A 15,829-nucleotide genomic window follows, 5' to 3' on the forward strand; every position below is an offset into this window, starting at 1 on the left:
AGGGGGGAAAAAAAACACGGGGGGGGGGGGGGGGGGGGGAACGGGAGCTTTCAATCAAGGAAAATAAGATTGAGGGGAAACCTTCAACGATAACTGTTACATCAAGACCCTCCTGAGCTTACTAAGGATACTGTACGATTGTTAATAATCCCAGATAGGTAAGTCATGTTAGTCTATGGCAGCAAAATAAAACAGTAACCCAGTGGCATCATAGAGACTAACGTAAATTATTGCTAATGAAACTCTGGCTCAAAGCTTTACGCTGGAATAAATCCTGTCAGATTCTAAGGTGCCATCATCGTCCTGTTTTATTCTGTACAACTGTTAAAATAACTTGTATATGGAGTTGCTCCCTGAGAGAGCCCCTGCTATGATGAGACAGTCCATGTGCAGAGTGTGGGGAGATACCTTCAAAGTGCTGGTCGGTGCGCAGTTTCATGGGGTTAAGGAAGAACTCCACAAAGACGTAGAAAGCGATGAGCAGGAAAAGGAGAAGGCCCACAATGGCTGATATCACACTGTTCAGAAAAAGCCTGCCAAGGAAGCAGAAGAACTGTTCGCAAAAGGGCCGACATGCAACACGGCACACGGCTACACTCCTGACCTGACTTCTCCAGGGCCACACTGCTGACCAGGCTCAGTAGATCAAGAGGAAAAACTACCCCCAAAACACAGAGCACCGCACAGCTACTACAGCACATAACTAGGACCGCATGCTTCTGTACTGCATTCAACCTGCAGCATCTTTGTCAAAAAGGGCAGGAGATGAATATTTGGGCTCTGGAGAAAGCTGAGCTGCCCTTCAGTAGTTTAACTGCAACAGATTAATGCTGCCAGAGGCGCGACCCGTACCAGTAGTTCCTCTCCCCCACACAGTTGTTGAGCCACATGCAGTGGTGATCGAATCCGCGCACGCACTTGTTGCAGGTCCCGCAGTGCTTGGATCGGGAGCTCCTAACAATAAGAAAGGAAGGATGCAGAGAGTGAGAACAGGCGGGGCAGAGCCAACCATCTGAAAGCGATCCCTCCCCCCTCGCGAGGATGCTCCACTGGATGATGAAATATCATTGGGGGGTGGGGAATTAGCGCACCCAGCTGGACTCAAGACTGGTTGCGCCCAATGGGTGTGGATCCCGTCTCTACCCTCCCACTTCACTGAGCAAAGCTGGAAGCTTTCCTCTAGCCTAAGGAGACTTCCCTCCGACTTGCCTCTTCTATTAGAGGAAGGCTCCTTGGAGGATGGTTGGATCTATCCCACCCGTTCTCCAAGGGGCTACCAGCCAGTTAAGCCAATCCGTATAACTGGCCACAGCCCGAGTTCTGCTGAAATGAACAGGAGAGGCCCAAGCCCATAACTGGCTCTTACCTACCGCTAATTGCCAGGCTCCGTGCCAGCACATCTCCCTTGATCATCCTGGTCCCTCTCTAGCAGGCCATATGCAAACACTGACTCAAAGTGGTCCAGGATGCAAAAAGGAATGCTCACAGCACTCAGGCTCATACGCCAGAGCACAGCCTGAAGGCAAATTGTGCAGCCCCCTGCTGAAGCTAAGCAGGTTTGGGGCTGGCCGGTGCGTGCCTGGGAGACATACACGAGCACCTTAAATCTCCTGGAACACTGAGGGATAGTAATAAATATAAATGCTCAGAGAACCCCCCCAGCTGAAGTCTCCTCTCTTAGGATCGTCCGTCTGGCAACACTTAGGTGATGGGATCTCCTGTGGTCCTTTGGAATGGCTTACCAGGGTGGGTGTGGAGGGCACCTTCATTTGCTGCGTTCAGGAAGGCACCTAAGATGGTTTTAATCCAGAGCGCATTTGATGGAGGACAAAATGTTTTTGTGGATCTGGATGTGTTTTTAATCTTGTGTATGCTAAAGAGGGGCTGCGGCTCAGTGGTAGAGCCTCTGCTTGGCATGCAGAAGGCCCCAGATCCAATCCCCTGCATCTCCAGTGGAAAGGACCAGGTAGCAGGTGATGTGAAGGACCTCTAGCCTGAGTTCCTGGAGAGCCGCTGCCAGTCTGAGTAGACAATACTGACTCTGACGGACCAAAGGTCTGACTCAGTAGAAGGCGGCATCATTTGTTCATCTGTTTTGTTCACTGTTTTTGTCATGTGCGTTTTTATCCCGTGTGTTGTTTTTATCTTGCTGATGGAACGTTATGGATGTCTTTACAGCTAGTTGTTACTTTGTTAGGAGATAAGGCAGGATATAAATATTTTAAATAAATGAACAAAAATCTTCTCAAGGTGAGCGCAAAGGAAGGGAAAGTATCCTTTCTCAGCAACCATGGCTCTTATAGCCTTCATTCAATGCTCCCCGCCTTGGTCACTGTCCACGAGAGAACTCAACGTAATTAACTCAATGTACTCATGAGGAAGGGCAAGGCTCACTTGTACTTACACGCTCACATCACAGATGTGACAGTGGCGGTTCTCAATGACATGAGCATGCTGGCTACGATTGAACGTGGAGAGGGGCCCCCGGTAATTCTTCTCACGCACGCTGTCATCGGCTGGGTCGATGGAAACCACTGTAAGATGAACTATTAGATGGCAGAGGAAAAAGACTCCTGGACACTGAAACGGACATGTTAAGGACTGTCTCCACAGATGTATTCACTCCAGTGTTTCAAGGCTCCATTTAAGAGAACACAAGATCAGCTTTAAAGAGTCAAACCATTATTTATTCCATTGTTCACAAGAACAAGAAGAAAAAAATAAAACTTAACGGTGGATGTGGACAGAACTATCAATTAGAAGCATTTTCACAAGAGGCCAGAACCATTAAATGTTTAATGACACAAGAGTGCAGTGATACCTTAAAGACTAACAAAGCTAATTCCAGAAAAACCTTTCGTGGACCATACCTCATTTCATCAGACGCACATAGTGTGCTATTTATTTTTTACTCTTTCTAATGCGTTAACGCACCTAAGAACAAGGGATCCTGAATTTTCATGGACCATACCTCATTTCATCGGACGCACATAGTGTGCTATCTATTTATTTTTTTACTCTTTCTAATGCATTAACGCACCTAAGAACAAGGGATCCTGAAAGCTTTTTGCCTTCCTCTGGGCATACAGCAGGAGTCACAGGGGGAATGGGGGGGAGTACCTGTGAATGTCCTGCATTGTGCAGGGGGTTGGACTAGATGACCTTTGTGCTCCCTTCCAGCTCCATATTTCTGTATATGAGTCCAGTAGCGCCTTAGAGACCAACAAGATTTTAGAGGTACAACTTTCAAGAGTTAAAGCTCACTTTGAGTCTCAAATGCTTCTACCCCCAAAATCTTTTTGGTCTCTTAGGCGCTACTGGAGTTGAATCTGGTCGCTCTGCCTTCTGGAACACCTAAGGACGAAGCCTTAAAAGTTTCTTCTCAAATGCAACAATCCAACCAGCTGGTGAGAAGCAAGGACAATGAAGGATAGGACAGGATCAACTGCTGACTTTAGTGGCCAACAACCGTTTCCCGCCATTCCTAAACGATGGCAACAGTCTCACCGTTAACTCACACGACAGCGGCATCAGCGGCGTGCCTACTGCATCATCAGCCGGGAAGGATACGATATACCCAGCAGGAACCCAGTGAACAGGCAGGAGCGGCACGAGGATGCCGAAGCCGACCAGGGCAAAGAAGAGGTAGAGCAGCCAGGCAACAAACTGGAACGGGTGGGGCGGCCAGCTCCAGCCGTTTCTCCGGGCATGCTGGGACTGGGCCTCAGGAGCTGCTTCATCGCTTGTCTTCTCTGGAGCTGTCTTATTAGGCGGTTTATTGCAGATGTTCATCTACAGCAAGCCGAAAAAGAAAACTGCCTGAAAAGGAGAGTAGCTGTGAAGACGCTTGGCAAAGAAAGAGCCCCTGGAAGACAAGATTTAAGGCCACGTGAGGCAAGAGCTCTCACGTCGACTCTTTCACCAGAAACAAAAGCCTCTCAGTACGGCGCGGTGGTTTGGGTGCTGGACTAGGACTGGTGAGACCTGACTTCAAATCCCCATTCCGGCACGCAGTTTACGGTGACCTTAGGCCAGTTCCCTTCCAGCTCTATGTTTCTACATTTGAGTACACATTAGCTTTGGGCACCAGCAGGTCGGATAAAGAATGTAAGTCTTGTTCTGTTCTTCGAATGCACATTTCAGCCACAGGCAGGCTCAGTTTACCTTGAAGTCATGTCGGGAAGAAAGAGGCAGTTTAATCCTTCAACGCGCACACCCTCTCTCTGTCTGAGACTCCCGACTCTGCTATTTGCGTTTGGAAAAAAGTCATGTTATTAAAAACACAGGTTTTTCTCCCTTTAAAGTGTTAACAAGGCAAGGATCCGGGTGACAAATAGCAAAACATCCTCCTTCTTTCCCACACAGCCCCAATGCAAACTGAGGCTGCGCGTGCCTGCACTGTGCTGTTTAATGGGATTCATAACCTCAGTCTCATCTGTATGAGTCCTCCCTCTAACTTAGAGCTTTTCTGCAGTCTCATTTTCCTCGCTTGTAAATTTCCGTTTCTTGGGGGCAGGGTGTGTGTGTGTGTGTCTGTTCTGTGTGTGTTTTCCTCTCTCTAGTGGTAGATTCTATATTACACCGGTTTATGCCCGGCATAAAAACATAGGCCACTTCCGCACTGTCATTTTTGTCACTCATTTGTCTCTAGAGTATTGCTTTGGGTTCCCCCTCTTTTCCACATGTATTTTGCTCCCTCTGGGACTACGAGAGAGAGCAAAACATATTGGGGAGGGGGACCTAAAGCAACAGGGGCGAACAAGTGACAAAGATGACAGTGCAGAAGTGGCCTAAGGTAAAGGTTCCCTTGCTCGAAAGCCAGTCGAGTCCGACTCTAGGGTTGCGGTGCTCATCTCCGTTTCAAAGCCAAAGAGCCAGCGCTGTCCGAAGATGTTTCCGTGGTCATGTGGCCGGCATGACTAAATACCAAGGCGCACGGAACGCTGTTCCCTTCCCACCGAAGCGGTACCTATTTATCTACTTGCAATTTCTTGCTTTCGAACTGCTAGGTTGGCAGGAGCTGGAACTAGAGACAGGAGCTCACTCCATCATGGGGCACCCGGGTCTTGAACTGCTGAACTACCGACCTTCCACAGCCTGCAGTTCAGCGTCTTAAAGAAGTGGCCTAGCTGGACATAAACCACTGTAATATCGAATTGACCACTAGAGGGAGCAAAACATACGTGGAACAGGAAACCCCGCCCCTGCCCCCCAAAGAAACAGGGACTTACGAGTGAGGAAAATGATAACACGGAAAAGCCCCAGATCACAAAAACAAAACCCCTAATAAATAATAAACGAAAATTTTAAACACACTGCCCTCCAAACACAATTCCCAGTCTACATCTGTGAGTTCTCTCCAGGAATATACTGGCCGGTTGCTTGCTAGCGTGAGGCTCTTTGACAAACAGAAAAGTTCCACTTGCCTCCTCTTACCCCAGCCTCAAGGTGGTTGCCTCAGCTTCACCGTGCAGGCCTCCTTAGGTCAATCATGCAGCTCTTAGAACGTTCTCATGAGACCTGCAGCCCTTTTCTGTGTAAACAAAAAGAAGTCAAAGTAAATCAGAAGGATTAAATCATACTAAAAACAGCATGGGGCTTTAAAAGCATGGAATTACACGCTTAATAAGTGCCACAGTCCTCAATATACAAACGCCATCTACTTTAGATTTAAATTTGTTGCTTCTGAAAGGAAAATAGTATCTTTAACTTGTTTTGTTTCTACCACTCAAGGCAGGTATGATGGAACAGTTTGTTGCAGGAAACGCGCTATCCTCCACATTTGCTCCGACATCCAAACGTAGGCACCCTGGCAATTTGGACTTTTTGTTTCCTCTACACAACTTAGGATATGTGAAGGAAACACCAAGCAAGAAGCCTTCTCCTTGAAACCCCCAACCTGCAATCTGAAGTAGTACATCCCAAGAGTTTACCTCCTTGATGACACTTATGCATAAAAAGCGCACAAGAAAATAGGAATCTTAAAAAATAAAACAAACCCTGTAACGAATATCTGTTGCTTAAATTAGAACCATCCCTATAAAAGAGAGTTGGCTAGTGTTCATTTAATGTTTAGCCCCTCTGTATCCCCCCAAAAGCTTTGAAACTAGAACGGACAACTGGATTTGAGCACCAAGCCAAGAGAGAGTTGAGAAGTGGCAAGTGAGGCACCTTCCAGAGAAACAGCATTATAAAAAGGTGTGGGACATCCACAGTTGTCCACAAAGCTACTAGTAGAAGGAAATTAGTGTCAGTTAGTTCATAAATCACAATTGTCATATAAATCACAAAGAGCCTCAAAACGGAATTTGGGAAAAAGCCAATCAAGAAGGATGAAAGTACAAGTCATGGAAATGTTACATTCCCAGATCTCAACAGACTACGCAGTCCAGCCATACTGAACACCCACCTTTCCCCCTTTAATTGGGACTAACCCAAAGGACACAAATCTATATGACAATAAACATACAGAAGTAGGCAAAGAAGCACTGTGTGCTCTGCTTTATGTGCCCTTGAGGATTCCTGTCCAAGTGCCAAAAGGAATGCACAAATATGTGTTTCCTAGAGCACAGTGACATCACCAGTCTTGCAGGATGGTTGCTATCAACAGCCCTTAGAAGCAGGCTGCTTCCACACTAGCCAGCTTTATTACCATGATTAATTCAGATGGTTAACACTGACCCTGAGAGACCCACCTTCAAGTCCAATGGTACCTTAAAGATCAATACACTTTCCCAAGGTATAAGTTTTTGTGAGTTAAAGCCCACAATGTCAGATACACCTGAAACTGTCTTGGTAGACCAATATTAGTGTAAGGCAACTTTGTGTGTTAATAGCACAAACGACAGATCACTTAAAGGGGGAAAACACTGTGAACCTGCCTAAAATTGACCTTGTTGACACAGAAGAGGCCAAGCAGCACTGGGTGAAGCTGTCTGAAATTGGTTAGAATAAAACCTTTCTTAGCACATTCAAGGGTGGGGGGAGATGACAAAAAACTGGGCCATTTCTTCTCCAGGTCCTCATATATTGCAAAATGCATGGAAAAATCCACCTGTGCTTATCTGCTGCTAAGACAAGGGAGTTCAACAGTGAAGTTTTCCTGGTGACAGGAAAGCACTTTAGACTTTGGGGAAAGGATACGCACTGCAGAATAGCCATGGACGTTCAGTGTTATATTAAATGCTGTGGGGAAGCATTCATTCCAAATAAAGAAATCATCCCATTGCCAACCAGTGGCAGAAAAGCATTGCAATGGGAGCTCTGAAAATTCTAGCATGGGAAGGATGAGAAACTGTATAAGAACTGCCTCACTGGATCAGTTCAGAGGTCCATAGAAGCCTTTTGGCCCTTGAGCTCCTTAGAAGGGCTGGATATCCTCCATACACTGAGGCAGTAAACCTCTGAAACCCAGTCTTAAGTTAGGAAGCAACAGCAGGGGTGGTCCTTGGCCTCTGTGCCTTGTTTGTTTGGCCCTCCGGAGCAATTGGTTGGCCACTGCGTGAGAAACAGTATACAGGACTAAATGGACCATTGGCCTGATCCAGTAGGATCTACTTATGTTCTTACATACCATATGTGATTGACATGGACTTCAGCATCCGGTCCCCTGCATCACACCGCTACCTGCTCAGCCATCCCATTTCTCAGCATCATAAACCGTTCCTATTGCATTGTTTAAGGTTGCGATCTACATTAGGTCTCATTGAGAAAGTCGGACTATGAATAAACAAGCAGTTTAGTAGATCTAAGGCATATTTTCCCGTGCTTTTCTCCCCAGTCAGGACGCAGAGAAGCTTATCGAAATACCACAAGTTATATTTTGTGCGGTTACCTCTCCTTGGGTCGAGAGAAACAGGCATATACATATTTTAAAGTATTCGAACTCCAGAAATAAGCAGAGAAGCCCTCTCCCCTCCCTCCATTTTCTTAAATGGCACCCCCCCCATCCCCATCCCCTCTGAGAAAGCCAGAGGGCACAGATCCACGGCGGCCCACCGCCATCTCCACACACCTCCACGGAGACCCATAGGGCGCCCCACTCCCATAAGCAGCAGCCAAAGGAAAGCCCTCCCCCTCCAACTGCATGAAGCCCCCCTCCGCGCTGCCCCAAGTGCCTCTCCTCACCATCCCCCCAGGTCAGCGGCAGTTCCGAGCGGCCACGCACCGGCCTCATGCCCGGGAACGGGAGGGCACCGCAGGGCCGGCGCTTCACGATGGGGCCCGACCGGACCAGGCTCCAGGCAGCTCAGGCCGCGGGGGCCCGTCTCCATGGCGACAGGCCGAGCCGCCCGGCAGACTCCGCCCACATTCCATACAAGCCCCGCCTCTTTCTCCTCCTCCTCCCCGCTCTGTTCAGCGATGCCCGCACCAGTCCGCCCCCTGACGGCAGGCGGGGTTACTACAGCTCTCGGCGCCAGGAGACGGGCAGCCGCTAGATCTCTCGAATTCCCCTCGCCGCTTCACAATGTTCCAAAAAAATCCCCCCCCCCGGTAAATCCCTCTTTCGCAGTGGGAGGTTATGCTCAGGTGCATTTAGAAATCACAGAGCTATTTAGAGATGCAAGATGCAGAAGCCAGCAGAGGTCCAAAGCATCGTTCCCAGGCCGGTAGCTAATGTGGGGCCCAGGGGGCCCAGCCCCCTAGCATTTCTTCCAGGTCCCCTCCTTTCCGGGCTGGCCCCAAATTGAATTAATGTTATTAGCTTTGATTTAATTAGTTGTACCCCCCAAGGCCCCCTCACCCCAAAATCCCTAGCTACAGGGCTGATCATTCCCTCTAGGCTGAGTTAGTGCGAGCTAGCTCACAGTTTTTCAGCCCCCGGCTCACACATTTCTGTCTTAGCTCAGGAAGGATGGTTCCAGAGGCAAATAATCTAGGCAGTAGTCCGCTCGCTCACAATTTTAATGCCAGTAGCTCAAAAAGTAGAATTTTTGCTCACAAGACTCCACAGCTTAGAGGGAGCCCTCCAAAATAAAGCCCCAGGGAGAAAGCCACAACTCTAGGCCAGTTTGGCTGGGGATCCTGAATTTTTTTTGTCATCTTCTGGGAATGGAGCAGGTGGGGGACACACACACACATATTTCTGAATTTCCTGCATTGTGCAGGGGGGTGGACTAGATGACCTTAGAGATCCCTTCCAACTCCCATGATTCTACGATCCGAACAACCAAAACGGCCAGGAAACGGCAGCTCAGAAGGTGGGCTCTATGAAACATCCCCAGTAAGTTCTGCCCTCCCCAAACATCACTCTTGAATCTCTCAAGCTGGAGTTAGCAAGTGTAACCACTGGCTTGGCTCATCTGCAGTGGGCAATCCAGTTGTGAATTATCGCTACAGTGCAATAGCGCAGCACTCAACCATGTGGACGTGCAGCAGACACAGAACGTGTGCAGAGAGTCTGTTCCCTGTTATTACAGCCAGCCTGATTAAATTTAAATTGAAAGGGCACTGCTGTTCCTAGAAACCGATCTCTGCTGCGTCATTGATGGGGTATCTAATGGCTGTAGAAATAGGAGCCATATCCACCCACTACTAACAGAGGATACACAAGATATCGAGTTTGTTGTAAAAGGGGAAGATGCAGAGCATGCATCAAATAGGGACAGAAACTAAAATGTTTAAGCATATGGTATTTGATGCATCGTCCTGATGGCCCAGGCTAGCTGGAACTCATCTGATCTCAGAAGCTTAAGCAGGGTCAGTCCTGATTAGTATTTGGATGGGAGACCACCAAGGAAGTCCAGGGTTGCAATGCAGAGGCAGGCAACGACAAAGCACCTCTGAGCCTCTCTTGAACTGGAACCCCTACAGGGTTGCCATAAGCTGTGAATCGGCAGCAAAAAATTTTTTTGATGCATTAAAAAAAAGTTGACTAGAGATCCATTTCCTCCAGCTCTTAAAATCTTACTGTTTTCTCAGTATTTTTCTGAATGCTGTACTTACATTTACTCAGAAGCTTCTATGACTGGGTCCAGTTTTGGGGAACGTTAACGTATGCAGCCTTGTCATGGCAGCCTGAAGACCAGCTCTGTGAAACTTGGACGTCTGCATACAGTTGCCATCAAAAGGTGCCAATGAGGAAAGCCGTCTTGCTTTTCTCTTCCTGCTTTATTCCAGGCTCTTAAGGGACAAACCGGCTGCAGTTACGTACCACCCAGAACATGTGAAGCACTGATGGAAACTGGCAGCCCGGCAAACACTAACAGATCTCTAAATAGGACTCCTGGAAGAAATCCAAAGGACTGGGAGAATTCTAATGTACAAAATATTTTAAAAACAACTAAGACGCCCCGCCCTTTCTGGCTTTTCACAACGGGGAATCTGCGTGAGACTACACCCTAGCAAGCCATCACAATACCAGCCCCCATCTACAGTTTAAACTAAAAAAAAAAAGGATTGTTTTTCTTGGGAAAGGAGAAAGTTATCAGAAGAAAGGAATTCAGATGCTGGCTGATCTTGTTGGTGGGACAGACAAGAAATAAGGACCAGATGCTTGGAGCGTCTTTCTTCTCTTCCGTCCTCCTCTGCTTTTCCTTGGCCGCTGGGCCTGTAGCTACACCTAACAGGAAAGTATTGTCAAGACCAGATCTCCACTCCCGTCTGGAAGCACCGGGGCCTTTTCTCCCCACCCATCAGCACCGTTTCCTCAGCGGGGATTGTTTGAGCCTTCTCTCACCACGGCATCATGGCTAGAACAGAGTTTGGATTTCTTCAGCTTCTCTCTCAACCAACCAACATTCCCAAAATGGTACCCCGACAGATGCAACTTTGACTTTGCTTCAAGCAGGCATGCGGAGAACTCTCACCTGCCTGTTCCAAGAGTGAGAGTCGGTGCTGCAGTAGTCATTCAGCAATGCCGGGAGGCTTTTGTCCTGTCCATCATGTCATTTCCTGTTACGACTACAGGGTGTGGTTTCACTTAAGCACCCAGCCAAATCTGCATGACTACCTCCTTGTGACTGAGCCGCCGCCTTTGTCCATCTGCCATTTCCTTCACCTTGAACCAAAGTGCTACCAAAGGGAGCACTTAAGGCAGTGGCCCCCAATCTGGGCAGGGCCAGATGCAGCTTTTGCCTAGTAAAGCTTCCGATTGACCACTGGAGATTTGATTGGCTGTGCAATTTTCTTCAGCCATTGCTTTGGCGGCAGCCGCTACCGTAGAACAAGGATCTTCACTGTGTGAGCGAAGGCAGCCATTTTGTGGCTGGGTCCCCCTCCCGCAGCAGCCATTTTGTAGCTGCTCTCACCACACTATGCCAGAATTCCAAAGGCACCACAGGCTCAGAAAAGTTGGGGACCCTTGACTCAGGGGCTTACAATTACCCCCAAGAAATCGTTTTAAGGCTAGGAGTTAAGGCTAGGGACCAGAAGCACTGATGGGAACAATGGGACCAGGGAGCATGGCAGAGCGGGGATCTGAACCCGGGTCTCCCAGATCCTAGTCCAACACTCTAACCACTACGTCACACTGGCTCTCTTTCGGCTAGCTCCCCAGTCTTTTACCCTGGACGCAGCTGTATAGCTGTTGTGCACTTACTTATTAAAAAAGGTAAAGGTTCCCTTGCTCGAAAGCCAGTCGAATCCAACTCTAGGGTTGCGGTGCTCATATCCGTTTCAAAGCCGAAGAGCCAGCGCTGTCTGAAGACGTTTCCGTGGTCATGTGGCCGGCATGACTAAACACCAAGGCGCACGGAACGCTGTTACCTTCCCACCGAAGTGGTACCTATTTATCTACTTGCAATTTCTTGCTTTCGAACTGCTAGGTTGGCAGGAGCTGGAACTAGAGATGGGAGCTCACTCCGTCATGTGGCAGCTTGGGTCTTGAACTGCTGAACTACTGACCTTCCACAGCCTGCAGTTCAGCGTCTTAACCACTTGAGCCACCGCAGCTCCTTACTTAGGTTATTACAATGATGCTAATACTCACATATTAATTATTAGCATTTACATGGTAGTTAAATTACTGGCATTTATTGTTGCATTGTTCTTTTCATTTTTGGTTGCTGCTTTCAATATAGTCTTTTTATTATTATGTTGCTGTTTTCTACAAACTGGATTTCAGACATTTTTAACATTTTACTGGGTGGTATCCAACCAGTTCCCCTCCGTCCCGTAGCCCCCACTCTCAAGTGGCCTTTGTCCCTGACAGTCCCACAGTCTCCAGCATAGCCTTTTTACTGGTCAAAGGGCACCTCTCCTTCCGTTTTTTGTGAGTGGGAAAGTTGGTAGGAACCAACTCGTTCTATTTTTATTTTATGACTTGGACCTTCAATGGCAAGTCTGGGATAAAAAGAATAGTCTCCTGCCCTGACCTGGAACAGCCCAGGCAAGCCCGATCTCGTCAGATCTCGGAAGCTCAGCAGGGCCGAGTCTGGCAAGTACTTGGATGGGAGACCTCCAAGGAATACCAGGGCTGGGAGGCAGAGACAAGTTATCAAGCCACTTCTCTGAACATCCTCCATGCCCCAGTAGGAGTTGCCAACTTGCCAGAGGTCGCCATGACTTCCAGGCATGGGTACACGCAAACACACACACACAAAATGCAAAAAAAGGAAACAAAAAAGGAAAGGAAAGCCTCTTGCTATCCCTGCAGCCACCTTCATTTTGGTTATTTTAATGGCTTTGTCCTTCAGTGACCTCTGCATCTAATGATTGTTTTCACTGTTTAAGTTTATTGTTTGCTTTGTGTTTTGGCTTAATCAACCCTGCCCAGAGCGATCTGGCAAATGAACAGGTTGCCGATTGGGACAGGATGACACCAATACCAGCCGTATGAGTTACCATATAGATTGAAAGCATTTCTTTTAATATACCATTTCTTCAAGCCTTGCAACGCTTCCATCTTCTGATGCGTTATTTCAGCGTCACTTTTAGAAGATTATTTACACACTTCCGGCTCCCACAAAAGGTTCCCGCCCTGTGCCGTGGGGCAGATGAAGGCCAAGGTATCTGCCTGGTGACCCTCCTAAAGTCGTCCAGAACCATCGCTGTAGCCTTCAAGTGACACGCCATTGCCAAAGGGGAGGGGGGAATGAGAGAGAGAAGCAGCCCCTGATGTTTTCTGATTGGTTAAAAAAAAATCTGCATCCCTGATGAACAGCCACTCAGAGACGGTGGGTGGCATTCTAGATCTACTCCCAGGAGCTCTGCTAGAAACGCTTCATCTGCCGCCGTTCTTGCCGGCGCTGTTTCTTCTCATTGGGCTCTGGGTTGGTGGCGGAGGAGTCTGTGGTGAACCAAGGCCCCAGGATGTTAACCCAGAGAAGGTAAAGTGCCCGTCCGGGAGCCTGGAAAAAAACAAACAAATGCACATGGAAAATTATTGACCAGCCGAGGATGTTGCAACCAATGCTACCTCTAAGCTGTGGCATTTTGTGAGCAAAAATTCAACTTTGTGAGCTACTGGCATTAAAGTTGTGAGCGAGCAACTTGGCTACTGCATGAATCAGTTTGCTCTGGAGCCATCCTTCCTGAGCTAAGACAAAAATGTGTGAGCGGGAGGCTAAAAAACTGTGAGCTGGCTCACACTAACTCAGCTTAGAGGGAACACTGGTGGCAACATGTTACCAAAAGGTACAGTTAAAGCACTGGCTAAAAGAGAAAACAAAAGTTTGCTGAGTTTCACCCACTGATTTGTATTTTATTCCAATCTCAAAACTTGAAGGTCTCCTGGCAAATTTGTCGCTTGGTAATAGAGAATTCAGCTCTCAGACTCAACATTGGTACTCATTTTGGAAAGTTATTCAGTCTTAGGTCTCTATAGGACAGTTGGATAGAGCCAAGTGATCTGTCGGTGGAAGCCACAGAGGATTGTCGGTCTTCCCAGCTCCCCCTCCCCCGCCATTTACAGCCCAAGGAATCGTGGGACCTGCATGGAATAACAGGGGATTTCTACATAGGTTAGCTGCTCTGATCCTATTGTGAAGTATGTCTCCCCCTCCCCCGCTTCTCCACAGTACTGTGGTGCATTCATGCATTTCCTGGGATCTCCCCAGCTTTTCTCCACTCCTTCTCAAACCCACATTGCTCTAAAGTTTTGGGAAAGATCACAGCAAAACCTGGATAGCTGCCCAATCCCAGTCACACAGGAGCCATTTCCCCCACAGTACCTATTTCCTCTCCCTACTGCCCAGGATTTTTCTTTTTCTTGTTTTAAAACTGATGATTTAACAGTGCTATATCAATATACCATTACACAAAAATATTTACCAAGTTGCCTGCATTTTCAGGTTTCATTCTTTAAAAAAGTAAGTCTCTAGTCCCTTTTCTTTTGGAAAAGTTTATCACTGGAACAAAATGGGATAGAGACTCTTTTTGAATGAAAACTGGGAACTCAGAGAACTGTAGTTGCAGATACAGTCCTGTGACCCTGGGAATAAACAAATCTGTCCCTGTGTGGAAACCACCACAGCCAAATGGGTTGGGAGACAGCAGAGGGAGGAGGGGAAATCACCCACTCTTGCCTCTTGAATGAGTGAAGCTATTACAACATCTGGGTCTCGCAACCCCAGAACAAACTTTCCCAGGAGTCTGAAATGGCTGCTGAGGGGTGGGGAAAGCAGGGAAGATCTATGATCCTCTCACTGTTCTTGTGCTGGATCCAACCCAGCATTGGGGGGGGAGGGGTATTCAACATTCTCTGCGACTTCTACAAAGATCTGGAGGGCAAATGACAATCTATTCCAACACAGCATCTTAGCCTTCATGAAATAATATTAAGAAAATCCAATTGCGCCATTAAGCCAAGTGTGTTTTTTTTCACCTACAGAGCAGGAGCTTCCATAGGCTACTCTCTTCTTTGTCAGATGCCGGTGGAACTCTACAGCAGGCATGTGGCCCTCGTGGAGATGGCAAACTGCCCAGAAGCCTCTCCCACAATCCCCCCCCCCTTTACCCTCTTGCACGAACAGAACAACGTAAGAGGTGGCAAACCGCCCAGTAGCCGCTCCCACAATCCCCCCCCCCCTTTACCCTCTTGCACGAACAGAACAACGTAATATCAGTTGTGGTTGTCCACAACATCGAATAAAACACTGCATGACTCTTCTCAGACAGCTCAGCAAAGGCAACAAGTGATACAGACAGGAAGGAAAAGCAAATGTGTGCGGGGGGATGACGACGACGGCAGGAAGCGAAACAGCAAGACTTACCAAGAGCCAGAAGTACCACATGTAGGGAGAAAGACAGCTGAGAACTTGGACTATGGCTGTGAGCAGGATCACATCCTTCAGGTGCCTGAGGACCAAGGAAAAGGTTGGATGTATCAGCACGGGACTCGGTAGAACAGCCTTACCTGTCCCTGAGCTACCCGATCCTCTTTCATTCGGAGAAACTCAGAGACTAGCTGAAGAGTTAGAGGAGAACAACACTGCAGGAGGAGAGTACGTGGGCAGGGGGAGCTCTGCCTTGAGGAAGGGCTGGAGGAGGGCTCTTTCAGCTGCAGCCTGACCAGGAGCCCATGTTCAGGGGCCTTGCACATCTCAAAGCCAAGGAAGTCTTTGACCCGTGCCCTCACGGGTGGGCTTTCCAAGAGCTGCAACGGGAAAACCAGTTGGTACCTCTTTAGTTTGACCCAGCAGCACCCTCCTTATGTGCACAAGAAACAAGGCCGACGAGTGGTCGCAGGGAGATGGGGGCCAGGTTCCCTGGTCTTCGCTGCAGGATTAGCGTCCCCGGTGGTGACGGGAAGGGCCGCCAAGCCGTAGCCGATTTATGGAGACCCCAGAGGGTTTTCAAGGCAAGAGACATGCAGAAGTGGTTTTTCCATTGCCTACCTCTGCACGTCAACCCTAGACTTCCTTGGTGGTCTCCCATCCAGATACTAACC

At 48.2% G+C, this 15,829-nt stretch overlaps 2 protein-coding genes across 4 annotated transcripts in view; both read right to left on the reverse strand.

Moving 5' to 3' along the window:
- The window catches only part of ZDHHC1 (zinc finger, DHHC-type containing 1), a 21,737-nt gene extending 11,569 nt beyond the window's left edge, over positions 1–10,168 (reverse strand). Inside the window, exons 1-6 of one of the 3 annotated variants that reach the window (XM_015421240.1) lie at positions 9,946–10,168; positions 5,437–5,533; positions 3,571–3,792; positions 2,405–2,580; positions 853–954; positions 409–533 (exon numbers count right to left, since the gene is read on the reverse strand). In XM_015421240.1, coding sequence (XP_015276726.1) covers positions 409–533; positions 853–954; positions 2,405–2,580; positions 3,571–3,792 — 625 coding nt within the window. In that variant the 5' untranslated portion in view covers positions 5,437–5,533; positions 9,946–10,168. Of the gene's footprint in view, positions 1–408; positions 534–852; positions 955–2,404; positions 2,581–3,570; positions 3,793–5,426; positions 5,534–8,127; positions 8,222–9,945 lie in introns of those variants that run through there. The other 2 variants (XM_015421238.1, XM_015421239.1) reach the window with 2 other exon arrangements.
- Positions 10,169–12,619: 2,451 nt separating this feature from the next.
- The window catches only part of TMEM208 (transmembrane protein 208), a 10,240-nt gene continuing 7,030 nt past the window's right edge, over positions 12,620–15,829 (reverse strand). The window contains exons 4-6 of the mRNA XM_015421226.1: positions 15,408–15,535; positions 15,153–15,237; positions 12,620–13,289 (exon numbers count right to left, since the gene is read on the reverse strand). Of these exons, the coding sequence (XP_015276712.1) occupies positions 13,152–13,289; positions 15,153–15,237; positions 15,408–15,535 (351 nt within the window). The 3' untranslated portion in view covers positions 12,620–13,151. The remainder of the gene's footprint in view (positions 13,290–15,152; positions 15,238–15,407; positions 15,536–15,829) is intronic.

Source organism: Gekko japonicus, unplaced genomic scaffold (assembly GCF_001447785.1).
Source record: "Gekko japonicus isolate JY-2015 unplaced genomic scaffold, Gekko_japonicus_V1.1 scaffold351, whole genome shotgun sequence".
Lineage (NCBI taxonomy): Eukaryota > Metazoa > Chordata > Lepidosauria > Squamata > Gekkonidae > Gekko > Gekko japonicus.